At 52.2% G+C, this 14,744-nt stretch overlaps 1 protein-coding gene across 1 annotated transcript; it reads left to right on the forward strand.

Moving 5' to 3' along the window:
- The first annotated feature begins 668 nt into the window (after positions 1-668).
- Positions 669-6,623, forward strand: LOC146863415 (G protein-coupled receptor 151-like). The gene has a single exon (XM_085643370.1). It carries the CDS (start codon positions 3,510-3,512, stop codon positions 4,710-4,712), a length of 1,203 nt encoding a protein of 400 aa, XP_085499496.1. The 5' UTR covers positions 669-3,509; the 3' UTR covers positions 4,713-6,623.
- Positions 6,624-14,744: the final 8,121 nt, after the last annotated feature.

The following is a 14,744-nucleotide window of genomic DNA, read 5'->3' on the forward strand; positions in this document are numbered from 1 at the left end:
CGGGCTCAACACTTGCAAAACAGAAAGGATAGGTGACAAAAAGGAAATCCAGAAGACCAGCAGGGCGGGCAACAACAGGTTACAAGCAGGGCCCAGCCGCTCCAGAAATGCAACAGGTGATACTCAGGAGCAAGCAATCACCAGCAGGGTTCACTCACTGCATAACCAGAGCAGCAGCCTGCACAACGGAGCACCATCCGCGTCCATAAACGTCAGAGAAGGGGCGACAAGTGGTGCAGGAAAGCAACAGATTCCAGACAAAGAGCTCTGGGGCAGGGGCAACAGGAGCAGCAGGTCCTCGGCACGGCTGCACACCTGGGGGTGAGGCACAGCCGACAGTACCTGGGTCACCGGAGCAGCGGGTGTTACAAAAAAGGAACTGATGCCCAGAACAGAGAAGCAGCCGGTGGCCCGGAGCAAGTGACGGCACCGGTGAGCAACTAATGCCCAGCAGCACTCCGTGACTTTAGAGCAGGTGACGGGGCTGGAATCCCCCTCCCCCTCTCCCACCCCCCTCATTCCCCCCCCCCCCCCCCCCTCAACACCCCGCAGAGGACAGAATCTGCAGCCCGGGGACCACGGGCGTTACAGAGAAGCTGCGGGCGCGGGCGGTACCCGCACCAAGGCGTGCGTTTCAGCACCGCGGGTCTGCGGACAGCTCCCGCTGCACAGAGCCCTTGCGTCAAGGTTTTAACGCATACGAGCTCCTCCTCACGAGGACCAGGACAACAGGGTTCACCACAGAGCAGCCGGGATTGCATCCGAGCTCAGCGATTGAAACTGAGAGCCACAGGCTGTAGAGAGGGGCAACCGATCACCAGCAGAACTCAGTCAAAACTGGAGCAGCGGGGCACCTAACAGTAAACAAGCCCCAGAATACCAGGCTACACAGAGGAGCAACAGACCCGGCGCACGCAACAGCAAACAAACTCCAGGCTGTACAGAGGAGCAACAACCCGAAACATACAACAGCAAACAACCCCCAGAACAGCAGGCTTTCAGCGGGAGCAACAGACCAGGCGCACTCAACAGCAAACAAGAGTCAGAGCAACAGGCTGTGCAGATGAGCAGCAACCAGAAACATACAACAGCAAACAAACCCCAGAACAGCAGCCTGGCAGAGGGGGCAACAGACCCGGCACACGCAACACAAAGCAAAGCCCAGACCAACAGGCTGTAGAGAGGAGCAAGTGATCACCAGCAGAACTCAGTAACTGCTGTCAGCGGGGGCAACAGATAAGGCGAACTCCACAACAAACAAAGGCCAGAGCACAACAGGCTGTGCAGTGACAACAGACCCGGCGAACACACCAGCAAGTGCAAGTCAGCACAACAGGCTGTACAGAGGTGCAGCAAACTCGAAGCACACACAGAACAGAACAACAAGCAGTACAGATGTGCATCGAACTCAAAGACACAACAGCACACAAAGGCCAGGACAGCAGGCCGTACTCCAGCGGAACTCAGTGACTACTGCGCAGTAGGCTGTACCGGGGGCATCAGTTCCAGCGCACACAACGTCAAACACAAAAGGCCGGAACACCAGACAATACAGAAGTGCCCCAAACTCTAAACACACAACAGCCCACAGAGGCCGGAACAGCAGGCTGCACAGAGGGACAACAGTTCACTAGCAGCATTCTATAACAGCAGACCAGGAAGAAGAGAAGCCGCCCCCCACCCCCCATGGCAGCGTCTGAACCAAGAGCAACAGACCACACAAAGAGGCAAGATGTCCCAGTGCAGAGCACAGCAGCATTAGACAGCACTAAACAAAACTGCAACAGAGCCGAGTACAGGCAGCAGCAACAGGCTGCACCCAGCTCCAGGTGAGCTCATTAGAGAGAGCAAAGAAGCAACCGGCTGCCCACCGCAGGAGCATCCCCGGCAGAGCTGAGCCCCAGGGGCAAGGATCCACAGGCTGAGCCGGGGTGGGGCAGCATAACACCCGCAGAGCCCAGTGAGCAGAAGGGTGAAAGGAGGAACGACAGATCCGAAGTACACCCCAGAGACTAAAGCTAGACACAGACGAACAAGAGCCCACCAGCACAGCTCAGCAAACAGAGACAAGGAGCAACGGGATGCAGAGATGAACGACAGACCACCAGGAGAGATCAGCAACTAGAGGCTGAGGAGCAACAGGTCCTAGAAAGACTGAAAAAAGGGTCTGCACGCCACAAGCAGAGCTCTGCAACTATAAGAGGCCAGGATCAACAGGTTGTAGAAAGGAACAGCAGACCACAAGCAAAGCTCAGTAACCAGAGACAAGAAACAACAGGCTGTAGAGAGAACAGACCTCCAGGAGAGCTCAGAAACTAAAGACCAGGGGCAATAGGTTTTAGAAAGGACAGCAGACCACTAGCTAAGAGCCCAGCAATTTCAAACCTGGAGCAAGAGGCTGAAGAAAGCAACAGCGTACCACAAGCACAGCCACACAGCAAGAGCCCAGGAGCGACAGCTGAAGGAAGCAACAGCAGACCGTCAGCAGAGCCCAGCAACTGCAAATAGGAGCAACAGGCTGAAGGAAGGAACAGCAGCCCTCGGCAGAGGAGCAACAGGCTGAAGGGAGGAACAGCAGCCCTCGGCAGAGGAGCAACAGGCTGAAGGAAGGAACAGCAGCCCTCAGCAGAGGAGCAACAGGCTGAAGGAAGGAACAGCAGACCTCAGCAGAGCCCAGCAACTGCAAATAGGAGCAACAGGCTGAAGGAAGGAACAGCAGCCCTCGGCAGAGGAGCAACAGGCTGAAGGAAGGAACAGCAGCCCTCGGCAGAGGAGCAACAGGCTGAAGGAAGGAACAGCAGCCCTCAGCAGAGGAGCAACAGGCTGAAGGAAGGAACAGCAGACCTCAGCAGAGGAGCAACAGGCTGAAGGAACAGCAGACCACCAGCAGACCTCAGCATCTAGAGACCAAAAGCAACAAGCTGAAGAAAAAAGCAGCCAACAGGGACTAAAGCACTGAACATAAGGCTGCGCCAGCCAGCCAGTGCCGTGTGACAAAGGGACCTACCAGAAGCAGGTGTGCCAGCTGTGCCCCTACCCCACTGTGGTAGGCATGAGCCCCTGGACACTGGCAGACAGCTTGCCCCGAGTATTATTTCGAAGCTGTTTTTTATTTGCTTGAAACGGAATCTCATTTGATTTGGTGTGAGTTAATTTCTGTAGCGCCCTGAAGCCAAGACTGTCCCCTTAAACACTGACAAGATGGAACAATAATGAAATGTTGGGAGACGCTAGGATCCGCGGATCTCTACAGTAGGATCTTGAGAGTTCTCCTGATTGTGGCGTGACTGCTCCAGAGCCGTTCAGCATTGACACTGAAGACGGGTCATCCATCGAAAGGCGTCTGATCTTGGGCACAGCTGGAGCCATCATGAACTGAAGCATACTTCCTGCTGCTGAGGAAGGTACAAGCGTTTCCATACCTGTGACACTCTCAGCTGGTGCTGTAGCACAAGTGGGACGCTGCACCTGTGGTAACCCTAAACCTCCCAGACTAAAAGGGGTCAGCCATGGGAGACCACCGCTTCAGAACCATGAACAATTCGCAGACCATCTTCTTCGCCGGGGGCGCGCAGTCCCCCACAGAAGCCCCGCTGGAGATTACGGTGGTCCTTCCACTTATCTTGGCCGCCATCTGCCTGGTTGGCCTAGCCGGAAACTTACTGGTGGTCGCCATCTTGGCGCAGGACTTCCGGCTGGCGAAGGGCTCGGCCGTGAACGCGTTGGTCATCAACCTGTGCGCCACGGACATGCTGCTGGTGTGCTTCTGCATCCCGTTCCGCATGATCACCTACGCCCGGCACTCCTGGGTCCTGGGCGACTTTGTGTGCCGGACCACGGACTGGTTCCTGCACGGCTGCTGGGTGGTAAAGAGCCTCACCCTGGCAGCGATCGGGCAGGCCCGCTACAAGCACGTGCTGACCCCTCCCAAGCTCCTGAGTCTCAATGCCAAGCACCTGGTGGGCACTCTGGTCTTCATCTGGTCTCTGGCCTTCGTGCTCCCCCTCCCCCACCTGCTCTTCACCCGCATCGCGGAGGACGAGGAAGGCGTCATGTTCTGTGTCTTCCAGGTCCCGCTGCACGCCTTGAACTTCATGGACGTCTTCAGCAAGCTGTACCCCCTGCTGGCCTACGTGGTGCCCATGTGTGTCACCTTCTGCTTCTACATGCGTGCCATGAGGCGGCGGAAGGAGCGGCGGCCCCGCGTGCCCAGCCCCCACCACCTCAGCCGCAAGCTCACGTCCATGCTCATGAGCGTGAGCCTGGCCTTCGAGGCCATGTGGCTGCCGGAGTGGGTGGTCTGGGTCTGGGCGCGGCACAGCGCCCTGGAGGGCCAGAAGCCCCCCGCCGCCTTCTCCGTGCTTGCCCAGGTGATCATGTTTCTCAACAGCACCCTCAACCCGGGGGTCTTCATGGCTGTCTCCGAAGAGTTCCGCCAGGGCTTCAGGGACATCTGGGTGATGCTGAAGTGCCAGGCCTGCCTGAAAGGGGGCGGGCCCCGGGCGGAGGAGAACGGGGCAGAGGTAGCCACCAGCACCATCCAGTCCCTGCAGGATCTGCAGAGCGCCTCTCGGCCTGAGCCCTCGGAGGCTGACCGGCTGAAAGAGGAGGTGATTCTGCCTGATGTGGAGCACTTCTGGCACGACCGTAGGAACACCACAGCCGGGGAGGACAACGACCCCACGCCCTGGGAGCACCAGGACCAGCCGTGAGGGCAGCAACCTTGCACCCCCTCGGCAGACTCCTGCGGGTGGTGGCACCTCCTGGGCCTGTATATGCCTCAGGTGCAGGGAGAAACCAGAAGGCGCGCATCTGATTAACTTCCCATCACCTGGAGGCAGCTGTTCTGACATGGTGCCCTGCTGAAGGCCCCTGGCCACTTTCCAAGCGAAACATTCGAAGACGCGGATCCAGTGTGCTTGGAGCAGATGGCTCTCAGAGGGTTAACACACACTGGGATTTAATAGTAAACCCTGGAGTGTGAGTGTGTACAAATCTGCAACCGGCAGTATGGGCAAAGCACACAGCATTTGTGGAAAGAGGCAGGGCTGGGGCGCCGCCCCCTGCCGCGTAATCCCACTTCGCGCGTGACACTCAGTAAACCGCTTTGTTGGCTAATGTGCGCCCTGTTATGTTTCATATGGCACAGCCGCCCCACCACTTTCAGGGATTACAGGGGCCAACAGCGTTTTATAATGTGACAAAGTAACTTGAGAATGTACAGTGGGTGAGTAGAGCGCGTTGGTTGTCTTAAAGGTAACTTGTCTGCTTTTTGTAATTTAGGGGTGCGTTTCCTGTGCCAAGGAGTGAAGTAGTGAGTAGAAACCCACATATAATCTGCCTTTTGTAGCGAGCTGGAATCCTGTCTTTGGGACGCTGTGCAACGTCCTCTGGTGTCTAGCTAGAAGTGTGCTATACAAGTACCATATACGTGCATCTATACATTAATCTGACTCAGAAGGAACGGCGCAGGCAGGACACGGCCCCAGAGATGGGCTAGCCTTCTCACCTTTTCTCAGTGTTCATTGACTGTCAGTCCCACAGTAAGCAGCGCTGTATTGACCCAACTCTGTGGATGGACTTGACTTCTGCCGAGGGTCACACTTAGAGCTGCGCTCACCATGCACAGCACACATCGAAGGCTGCCCTAGTCGGGCCTGGTGGCTTAGTGGACCAATGCGTCCCCTGTAGGGGCCTGTGTTCGACCTCATGGTCACCGGTTCAAATCCCAGTGGGTCCACTCAGCCTTTCAACTTTTAGACGTCGATAAAATGAGTACCATTGAGTTTGGTAACAATGAACATCTGTTTTTCAGCGACAAGATACTCCTGGGAGACCGTGCGCATTAAAAATATACCTTATGTCATATTTCAGGGACCTGGGTGTGCAAGACTCTCATGTGGCAGGGAGCTCCAGGTCCGGGGTGAATGAATTTATACCCCGACTTTGTGTTGGACGTTACTAAAAGAACCACAACTGTCTCGTTACCACCTTCCAAATGTGTGTGTCTGAATTATCATAGAAACTGCAAATAGCTAGGCAGCAAGGGAAATGCCCGAGCCAACACCTGTAACCTGTAGGAGCGTCTCTGCTCAGCATTCCATTCCACTACTTTGAGCTCTTCTGTCCCATTACTGAAAGCAGATTGCCCAATGCAAGGCAGCCTCGGCCCTGCCTCAAAGAAGCAGTTCATCTTGACTTGTTGGCACATTCACTCGGCAGAGGATGGCAAGCGGCCCCAGATGCCATGCTTTGTTACCCTAGATAGAGTCAGCTCGGGTACCTTTCTCCGAGGGAGACCCCGAGACATCTAACGAGTCACTAACTGAACTGCCGCAGCCGGCGCTTCTAAGCACTCGGGGCCTCATTTATGAAAAGTGACGCATCACTGCGTGAAAACAGTGATGCGCCACTTTTCACTGCGCCCTCCCTGCGACTCCAGTGATGCGTCATATTTACAGTATGACGCATCATGTCGCAAGGAGTCACAGATACGTCAGTATTTCTGACGTATCTGTAGGCGCAAAAGTGACGCATCGCTGGAATGTGTCACAAAAGTGACGCAACTCCAGCAATGTGTCCTTTCACATGGGGCAAGCCCCATGTGAAAGGGTCTGCGTCAGTCTTACGCCTGCCTTGAGGCAGGCGCAAGAAATTGACGCATTTGCACCCTAGAAGTGGCGCAGTGAAATCTCGTAGATTTCACTGCGTCACTTCTACGACCCTTTGTTGCGTCAAAACGCCCCCCTTGCATACATTATACCTGGCGCAGGTATAATGTGGCGCAGGGGTTTACAAAGTGACGCATCTACCTAGATGCGTCACTTTGTAAATATGGCGCAACATGGCACATGTTTTACGCCACTGGTGCGTCACAAAAAGTGGCGCACCGGCGGCGCAAAAGTGACGCAGGGGCTCATAAATGAGCCCCTCGGAGTCTCGATTGGTTGCATTCCATTCCGTGGTTTTTGAGCTCGGTTGTGCTGCTGCACACCAGTCTTGACCCAATCCATAAACACCAGTCACCCTAAACTTCAGGCGTAGAGGATACCTACATTAAAATGCACATTTTCACAAACGTTAGCAGGGCTGCGGTAGTCATAGTAGGAAGCTGAGTAGGAAAGCCGAATCTGCTGTCCATGAAGGCCCCGAGCACCTCTGAGTTTCCAAGACACGTGACCACTAGGACTGGACAAAGTTACCAAAATTGACTTAACTAATGAAGGGAGTAACTTTCAACCTCCGCCTTATTTGTCAATGTCACACATTCGGGGAAGATTGTTTTCAAAATCACTGCGTAGACACATGTTGCACAAAGCTTCTCCTACAAAAAGTGTTTTGCTGGACATATTTGCCATAAAAATTGATTTGTGGGAAAACTCACTCACAGCAAAGTGACAATGTATTCACCTTTATGCAATTGTACACGCCAGCGCAGTCACCACTAGAGACTTCTAGGCACTACCAGCAAACACCAGGATTCGGGTCCATATTTTGTAGGCTATGACAGAGTGTGATAAAAGGTGTAAAACAAATCCCTTGGGCTCTGCCCTTCCTCCACACCCTCACCACTCCCAGAAGAGTCCTACAGCGAAGCCAGGTGTACCCTTACTACCTCGATGTTGCGGTAGCAACCATGGACCTGGATGTTGCTATAGCAACCAGTGAGTGACCTCTTTCACAGCCCCAGTGATCCAAGCATCTTACCACTGGTTCACTAGTACTTGTAGCTGGGTCGTGGTGCGCGTCTGAAAAACTGCCCATTGGCCTGCTAGAATTCCATATTTCCAACTTGGAGTGTTTAAAGTAGAGTGCGATGGCCAGCCATCGAGGGGGTCATAGTTCGTGTGTAGCCTCTTCCGGTGATGTCATTGGGGTCAAAGGTGTACTGTGCCAGTTTCTCTATGCTTATAAGTGTGTTTTGTGAATGGACTTCCTGGTATATTACGTGTTTGTACTGCTCTACAGAGTGGAGGATTGTAATAAAGGTGCAGCTTCGTGGCCACGTGTGGTTCAGTGTAGACCTAGTGAAAGACCCTTCATCTGCATTTGATGTTCCTATGGTCTGTAGAACATGGATACCCTACCAGGTGATAAGCCACGCTTTATAAATCCTGATTGATTAATTGAATGTTGTCTCCATGTAAAATATTGCCGGCAACTCCCCATTGGCCCTAGAGGGATGGGAGGGTGTGTCAAATGAAGTGATGAGAGTTCTCAGTTCTCCTGTTCTTAGCCAACAGTGACGTCATTAATTGTGATACCTTGGCTAGGATGTCTAAGGGTGCACGGCATGGTCGCTGGGGGGAGGGAGCGTTACTTTCACTGGCGGCCCATTGAGTGCACCAATGAACATTAACCGTAGACACAGTGATGGGGGGGGTAAGCGGGGGGGGGCTGTCCAGGCAAGGACAGGGGTACACTGGGAGTCAAGCCTGCCTCCATATATAAATTATGATATTTTGTGAAACACACCTCCTCTGTCGATTAGCATACTGTGCATAGAGCTGGGAATTCCCCCAATCCCCGCCCCTCGTGTATGACTGCTTTCATTTCAAAGTGTTTTGCAGAAGAAAAGGATCTGTTTACAGAGGCTCCGCGTGATCCAGAGGTGCTGATTGCATTTAAATTAAGGGACCCGCGCGGTACATACGCCTTCGAGATATATAGATGTGGAGTTAAGAACCGTAAATCTATACTTCCTTATATGCACTTACCTTTCGATACTTTGTCCCTTGATGTCGTGTCCTCGATATTCTCATATCTCGATCTAGGTGTCGACTAGGGGTGGGGGATAAGTTCCACTCTGCCGGCAGAGTTTGCAGAGTTTTGCCCACTCCGCGTTAATGTTTGAGTTATGCCAAAATTCCGACAACCGTCGGGTGGCAGGGTTTTCTCTCGTGTGCAGCTCTCCAATGTTAAGTTGGCAAGTGCCAGAGAGAATTGGCATCCCCTAGCTCTATTTTCAGGTGCCGGAACGGCAACAAGTGAGATTTCCTCAATGCGGCTGGTGGCAGGCAGTTGTGACCATTCGTGGTGAGAAAGCTACTGCTCGTCTACCAGATCTACCCGCGCGGCAGTAAAGAAGCACAGAAGTAAAGGAAAGAAGCGCTGCCACACTGTGGGGTGCAGTTGGCACTGATTCTGCTAAAAATCAGGGCAACGGGCTGATTCTACCCAATCGTGGAACTCCACAGAACCTCGCAGAGTTTTTGTGTACCTCTGCGGAATCCCATGGAGTCAAACTCATGAGTTCCGCCCACCCCTACTTTCGACATTCAGTGGTACAACCCTCCTTACAGCAGCTGCTTCTAAGCAAGGAGTGCACTAGGACCCTGTGCTTCACGCTTTTGAAATCAGCATTGATTGATCTTACAGACTCAATACAATCAGGGGTAATGCTGTAAACGCTGACCTTTGCACCCACGCAACTCTGTTCCTTTGATTCAGCATTTGTAATTTACAAAAGTTGCACGTTGTTCTGATCCTGATAGCCTGTAATCTGGAGGGATATCTTAAGCAGGCAGAGGGAAGGGCTTCCCAGTCTGTCCACCACTCATGGTCCATGCATCTCTCCTACTGTCATGCTTTCTGGCCATGTCATATATCGTGGCACTGGGAAGTGGCTGACACACAACCTAGTGCCACTTACAATAAAGGGAAGCCATTGAAATGTGAACAAGGAGCTGCTTTCGAGGCCCTTGATGGTAGCCGAAGCTGCGTGTGACCCCTCTTTGATGCGTAAGGTGTCATGGGTGGACTCTGGTGCTTGCCGCCACTCCACATCCTCGGCCCGGAGACGCCTTGGTCCAGGACTGTTTACCTGTTGATGACTCATGAGAAGGTGTGTCAGTGATGTCCTACTGAAGGATGTCACACCCTTCCTGTGAAGGGCATCTTGTAGTAGCAAACTATCACCCCCGGGGAGCTACAGGGTCAGCCTCATCCTGGAGAAAAGTAGGGTAAGGTCATGAACTTTCACCCACCTTTGTGAAGGATGAGACTTTCTAATCTCGACTGACGGGACAGGCAAAGCCTGACCCACACCTGCTGGTACATGCCACTTTCATAAACCTTACACTGCGAAGGGTCATATATGGGGAACATGTTCCTAAAGTGTACATCTCCCAAAGGATCACTTTGTAAAGTGTTAACACTGTGCCAGGCAGGCGTAGATGAGTGGGTGGAGCCGGGCAGTCCTTTCCAGTCGGATGTCAGTCTAGCTGTATACCCAAACACACGCCACACCAGGGTTTCAGGGGGCTGTTTACGGAGCCCCCTATTCTAGCTCACCTCCACCGCCTAATGCAAGTGGAGAACTCCCTAGGGGACACTGGCTACACCATAGATCAGTGGCGGGGGTCACACAAAGATGAAAAAATGACTGAACCCAGGTTCATTGGGTTTGGAAAATGGTGACCCCTGGATGACCTCTATGAATGGTCTTTTTTGCCGGCCAAAACGTAAACTGCTTCCAAAGCACAAGTCAAAGCTAAATCTAACAATAGAATACATAAACTCAGTGGGCCATCCAAATATTATTCTCAGAATAGGTTTCAAAACCCAAGCAGACGTCATCAAGCTAAAACTCATTTTGGGACTCAAAACTCAATAAAAAAAAACTTAATTCGAGAATCTAGAATCTCAACCAGATATCATCAAATGAAACTTTAATCGAGAATCCAAAAAGCAAAGCAAACACCATCAAACAAAACTGCATTCTAGATTCCAAAATCTCAACCAGACATCATTCAAGAAAACTTTCATCTACAATTCAAAGACCAAAGAGGCATCATTAAAAAACAACCTTTACTCTAGACTCCCAAAAACCCTAGCAGACGTCATCAAACAAAACTTCATTCTAGAATTCAAAATCTCAATCAGACATTATCAAACAAAACTTTAGTCTAGAATCCGAAATCACAAGCTGACATCATGAAATAAAAGCACATTTTAGAGCTCAAAGAATAACTGTGCCTGACCCAAGCAGCTGTATCAGAGCAGAGTGTAAGAGGTGCTCTGCATAAGAGTGTGCCCGAAAACAAAGTGTGTTGTACTCACAGGTGTGTCATTGACAGCTTTATTCATTTATTTATTCATTTATTTATTTATTTAAATTTATATATCAGCGCAACAGCTACCCAAAAAGGGTTTCCCGGCGCTATCTGGGAACAGCAGAGCAGAGAGAGAAACCTACTTGCTGAAAAGCCAGGTTTTGAGTGACTCACGGAACAATAGGAGACTGGGTTGAATGCGGAGAGACAGAGGGAGAGCATTCCACAGTACAGGCCCTAAATACGAAAAGGAACGACCACCCGTGCGGGAGAGTCTGACCTTAGGGATCTGGAATTTGGCTTGTGTAGAGTACCGAAGAGTGCGAGAAGGTACGTAGGGACAGGCTAGGTGTTGCAAATAGCGAGGGGCTCTGTCATGCTTGATACGAAACATGTAAGTCAGGGCCTTAAACATAACCCGTTTCTCGACCGAGAGCCAGTGTAGGTTCCTCAGCAAACTGGAGATCGAGGCGGTTCTGGAGGCCCGACACAGTAATCTGGCGGCAGAGTTAAGCACTCTCTGCAGCTTGCGGGTTACATCTTCATTAGCTCCCAGATAGAGGATGTTCCCATAATCCAGCCTCGATGTAATAAGGGCCTGGACTACGGTTCTCTGGGTGGGTCCAGGTAGCATCCACACAATCTTGCTCAACCATTTCAGAATGGTGAAGCATGTTGCCGCAACCTTGGTAGCTTGTTGACGCATAGATAATGAATCGTCGATGATGAATCCAAGGTTGCGAACCTGGGTGGAAGGTTGTGGGAACGTACCCATTTCTGTGGGCCAATGTTGGGGGCCCCAGAGGACTCTATCTTTACCAAGAACCAGAACCTCAGTTTTATTGACATTCAGTTAAAAAAAGTTGGTGTGCATCCAGGACGCCACTTTGCTGAGCCCCGTGTGTGGGACATGGCACATGTATACACACACAACTTCATATGTGGATGCACAAACACCTGTGAGTGCCCGAGTGCCTGGATGGCTCAGTGCACATGGCACATGCATACACAGACATTCACACGTGGATGTACAAACACCTGTGAGCGCCCGAGTGCCTGGATGGCTCAGTGCACATGGCACATGTATACACACAGACATTCACACGTGGATGTACAAACACCTGTGAGCGCCCGAGTACCTGGATGGCTCAGTGCACATGGCACATGTATACGCACAGACCATCACATGTGGATGCACAAACACCTGCGAGCACCCGAGTGCCTGGATGGCTCAGTGCACATGGCTAATGTATACACATAGACCTTCCCACGTGGATGATCAAACACCTGCGAGCGTCCGAGTGCCTGGATGGCTGAGTGCACATGGCACATGTATACACACAGACCTTCACACGTGGATGCGCAAACACCTGTGAGCACCCAAGTGCCTGGATGGCTCAGTGCACATGGCAGATGTATACACACAGACCTTCACACGTGGATGCGCAAACACCTGTAAAACCCAGTGTGAGCGATGACAACAGGTTTAAAGAACTGCTCCCTTATTGGTCAGATGGTTGGATAGGCAGGTGGACTCATTGGCAGATGACGCCCCTTCCTTTTCAATCCTCTATTTGGTAGATGGGAAGGTGGACTGGACAGCAGAAGATGACCCTTTCTCTTCATGGTATATGGATGATGGCCTGGCCTGCAGATGATGCCCCTTCTTCTTCAATCCTCTTCATGGTAAATGGGAAGGTGGACTGACTGGCAGAAGATGCCTCTTCTTTTTTAATCCACTGTTTGGTACACAGAAAGGTGTGTTGCCCAGCAGATAATGCTCCTTCCTTTTCAATCCTCTTTATGGTAGACAGGAATGTGGGTTGACTGGCAGAGGATGCCCCTTCCTTCTCAGTCCTTTGCTTGGTAGACAGGAAGGTGGACTGCTCGGCAGATGATGCCTCTTCCTTTTTAATCCTCTACTGTTGAATGGACCGGTGGTCTGACTGGTGGTTGATACCCATTACTCCTTAATCCTCTGCTGATTCAATAGGCAGGTGGACGTTCTGGCGAATGATGCCCCTTACTCTTCAACACTTTTCTCCTTCTATGGATAAGGTAAACTGGGTGAAGGACATTGCTCCCTCTTCAAATCTCTGAGTGATTTAAGGACAGGTGGGCTGGCTGGATTCTCTGGGTGATTGATGGACAGGTGGGTTGGCTGGATTCTCTGATTGATTGAAGGACAGGTGGGCTGGCTGGATTTTCTGGGTGATTGATGGACAGTCGGGTTGGCTGGATTCTCTGAGTGATTGAAGGACAGGTGGGCTGACTGGATTCTCTGGGTGATTGAAGGACAGGTGGGCTGACTGGATTCTCTGGGTGATTGAAGGACAGGTGGGCTGGCTGGATTCTCTGTGTGATTGATGGACAGGTGGGCTGGCTGGATTCCCTGTGTGCTTGATGAACAGGCAGGCTGGCTGGATTCTCTGGGTGATTGACGGACAGGTGGGCTGGCTTGATTCTCTGTGTGATTGATGGACAGGCGGGCTGTCTGGATTCGCTGTGTGATTGATGGACAGGTGGGCTGGCTGGATTCTCTGTGTGCTTGATGAACAGGCAGGCTGGCTGGATTCTCTGGGTGATTGAAGCCCAGTTGGGCTGGCCGGACTCTCTGGGTGATTGATGGACAGGCGGACTGGCTGGATTCTTTGTGTGATTGATGGACAGGCGGGCTGGCTGGATTCTCTGGGTGATTGATGGATAGGCGGGCTGGCTGGATTCTCTGTGTGATTGAATGACAGGTAGGATTGCTGGATTCTCTGGGTGATTGATGGACAGGCGGGCTGGATGGATTCTCTGGGTAATTGAAGGACAGGTGGGCTGGCTGGATTCTCTGCATGATTGAAGGACAGGTGGTCTGGCAGGATTCTCTGGGTGATTGAAGCCCAGGTGGGCTGGCCGGACTCTCTGGGTGATTGATGGACAGGCGGACTGGCTGGATTCTTTGTGTGATTGATGGACAGGCAGGCTGGCTGGATTCTCTGGGTGATTGAAGCCCAGTTGGGCTGGCCGGACTCTCTGGGTGATTGATGGACAGGCGGACTGGCTGGATTCTTTGTGTGATTGATGGACAGGTGGGCTGGCTGGATTCTCTGGGTGATTGATGGATAGGCAGGCTGGCTGGATTCTCTGTGTGACTGAATGACAGGTAGGATTGCTGGATTCTCTGGGTGATTGATGGACAGGCGGGCTGGATGGAATCTCTGGGTAATTGAAAGACAGGTGGGCTGGCTGGATTCTCTGCATGATTGAAGGACAGGTGGTCTGGCAGGATTCTCTGGGTGATTGATGGACAGGTGGGCTGTCTGGATTCTCTGGGTGATTGATGGTCAGGTGGGATTGCTGGATTCTCTAGGTGATTGAAGGACAGGTGGGCTGGCTGGATTCTCTGTGTGATTGATGGACAAGCAGGATGGCTGGATTCTCTGGAGATTGATGGGCAGGTGGGCTGGCTGGATTCTTTGGGTGATTGAAGGACAGGTGGGCTGGCTGGATTCTCAGTGTGATTGATGGACAGGTGGGATTGCTGGAGTCTCTGTGTGATTGAAGGACAGGTGGGCTGGCTGGATTCTCTGTGTAATTGATGGACAGGTAGGATGGCTGGATTCTGTGGGGGGTTAATGGACAGGTGGGATGTTTGGATTCTCTGGGTGATTGAAGGACAGGTGGGCTGGCTGGATTCTCTGG

This window comes from Triturus cristatus, chromosome 2_2 (assembly GCF_964204655.1).
Source record: "Triturus cristatus chromosome 2_2, aTriCri1.1, whole genome shotgun sequence".
NCBI lineage: Eukaryota > Metazoa > Chordata > Amphibia > Caudata > Salamandridae > Triturus > Triturus cristatus.

Bases quoted from the DNA above. Each gene is read 5' to 3' on its own strand.
- LOC146863415 (XM_085643370.1), top strand. From the start codon at position 3,510: ATGGGAGACCACCGCTTCAGAACCATGAACAATTCGCAGACCATCTTC.